Source organism: Pediculus humanus, genomic scaffold, assembly GCF_000006295.1.
Source record: "Pediculus humanus corporis 1103172108296 genomic scaffold, whole genome shotgun sequence".
NCBI lineage: Eukaryota > Metazoa > Arthropoda > Insecta > Psocodea > Pediculidae > Pediculus > Pediculus humanus.
Window position 1 is genome coordinate 536,503 of NW_002987865.1, and position 2,318 is coordinate 538,820.

The 2,318-nt window shown below is 25.7% G+C and overlaps 2 protein-coding genes across 2 annotated transcripts in view; both read right to left on the reverse strand.

The window, feature by feature from the left end:
- The window catches only part of Phum_PHUM557350 (pkd2, putative), a gene marked incomplete at both ends in the record, with an annotated part of 3,587 nt that extends 3,403 nt beyond the window's left edge, over positions 1-184 (reverse strand). Inside the window, one exon of the mRNA XM_002431850.1 lies at positions 7-184. Coding sequence (XP_002431895.1) covers positions 7-184 — 178 coding nt within the window. The remainder of the gene's footprint in view (positions 1-6) is intronic.
- A 1,159-nt stretch (positions 185-1,343) lies between these two features.
- Phum_PHUM557360 (Iduronate 2-sulfatase precursor, putative) overlaps positions 1,344-2,318 on the reverse strand; it is a gene marked incomplete at both ends in the record, with an annotated part of 2,388 nt that continues 1,413 nt past the window's right edge. Inside the window, 3 exons of the mRNA XM_002431851.1 lie at positions 1,344-1,544; positions 1,643-2,082; positions 2,161-2,298. Of these exons, the coding sequence (XP_002431896.1) occupies positions 1,344-1,544; positions 1,643-2,082; positions 2,161-2,298 (779 nt within the window). The remainder of the gene's footprint in view (positions 1,545-1,642; positions 2,083-2,160; positions 2,299-2,318) is intronic.

Consider the following 2,318-nt stretch of genomic DNA (forward strand, 5'->3'; position numbering starts at 1 on the left):
ATTTACCCGAATTCGATAAATCGATCGAACGATTTTCATCGATATTTTTTTCGATTGATTTTTTAGGATCGAATAGATTTTTTTTAGATTTTCCTTTCGTAAATACGGATCTAACGATCGTTTCGTTTTCCAATTTTAAATTATGCCCATACGGTACGATTTGATAATTTTTACCGGATTCCATATTATTATCATTATCATTATTCGATTCTTTGTTATCATTATCATCATTTTGATTTTTTTTCGTTGACGAACTCTCACTCGATTCGTTATTGATTTTTTTATTTTCTTCGCTCATTGGTAAACGTTAATTCTTTTTCCCCACGCGACCTTTAATAATATTTATTGCTATTATTATTATTATTATTATTATTATTATTATTATTATTATTATTTATTAATAAAAAAATTTAAATCGAATCGAAAATTGGAATAATATCCGGTACTTATCGTTTACAAAGCGGTGGCAATTTTTTTTTTAAATAGAAATTTAATTAAAAACCGTTAAAGTTTATTAATATTTGGCGTGATGGTAAAATAATTATTACGTAACACGTGATGATAATGATAATAATAATAATTATTTTAACAAGCAAAATGTTTTATTACCCTATAAAACAATAAACACAAATAATTTTTTAAAATTAAATATATTTTAATTTATGTAAAAAAAAAAAAATATCATTAATACATAAATCGATCATTGTAGAAAAAATCTTATTTTTTTTTTGTTAATAACTAATGTATATATTTCGGTATAAAATTAAAAAAAAAAAAAAAACAAATTACAAAATAATATTAAATAATAATAAATAATTCTAGAAAAAAATTATATGTAAACAATCATGTGCAATGTTTATAAGCCATTAAAATTCCAAAAAATGTTCCCCCAAAAACTGCATTACCATAACCGTGTTGCAAAACGATCATTTTAAAATGTGGTAATTTTAATACTTTGGCATAAACGGCTCCTATGGCAGCTCCTATGACAAATCCGGAAACGATACCATAAGAAACACCATCGGCGACTGCCAATAAACATCCCCCCATTTTTTTTTTTTTAATTAATTATAATAATAATAATAATAATAATAATTACGTATGAATTGATTTTTTTTGTATCGTCGAAAGTAATTCAAATTTTATTATTAAAAAATAAATAAAAAATTAAAATGATAATTATCTACAAAAAATTTTTCAAATAATAATAATAATAATAATAATAATAACAAACAGTTTGGACAATATTTAAAAAAAAAAAAAAAAAAAAAATATTTTTAAATTTTAAACGAAATTCTTATCACGTTATTCTTATCATTATCATTATGATATTGTAAAGCCCTTCAGGAAAAACCTTTTTTAAGTAAATATTTTAATTTTTTTTCTAAGGTTTCTAATCCGGGTCTTCCGTGTAAATTTAAATTTTCATTCGGATCGATATGATGATCGTAAAATTCCGTTTGATTAACGTTCGACCAATTTCCGGTCAAGGTTTTCGAATCCCAGGGAATCCATTCGGTATATCGATATCTTTTGGTTCGAATCTGCGATTGAAAAAAAAAAAAAAAAAAAAAAAATTAAAGTACGATTGATGATTGGTAAGAAAGGAGACATTTTTAATTGAAAATAAATAATTAATTACCGAATAACCCATGAATTTAATTTCGTTTAATTTTGGCTCATCCGAATCGGGTGATTTTGTCGGGAAAACATCCGGTCTGGGATATTGACTCAATGCAAATTTATCCCATTCTGACGTCATCGTCATAATTTTTTTATTTGATTTTTCAACGATTGACGTTTTAATGAGAGATTTTAAACTATTTCCTTCCGTGCAAAGTTTAACGGAGAACGATTTATCCCGACATTTGGGTATCGATTTCAATCCCACCAAATCCACAACCGTTGGAAAAATATCTATTAATTCTACGGGTTCTTCGACGGTGGCACTTCCTGTTTCGGTAGCGTTTCTATTTATTGTAAAATATGTCGTATCGGGTATTCGAATGATTAACGGAACTCTAACGGCGACATCAAAATTGCTATATTTCGACCATTCTCCATGTTCTCCTAAAGACCAACCTGTAATCAGTCATAAAAAAATTTAACACGTTTTCCGGGTTACATAAATAAGAAAAAAATGAGCTACAAAATTCTAACCGTGATCTCCTAATAAAATAACAATTGTTTTTTTGTTTAAATTATGCAATTTTAAACTTTTCAATATTTCACCAATTAAATGATCAACATATGAAACAGATGAATAATAACCTTGTCGTAATTTTTTTATCCATTCATCTGAAAAAAAAAAAAAAAAG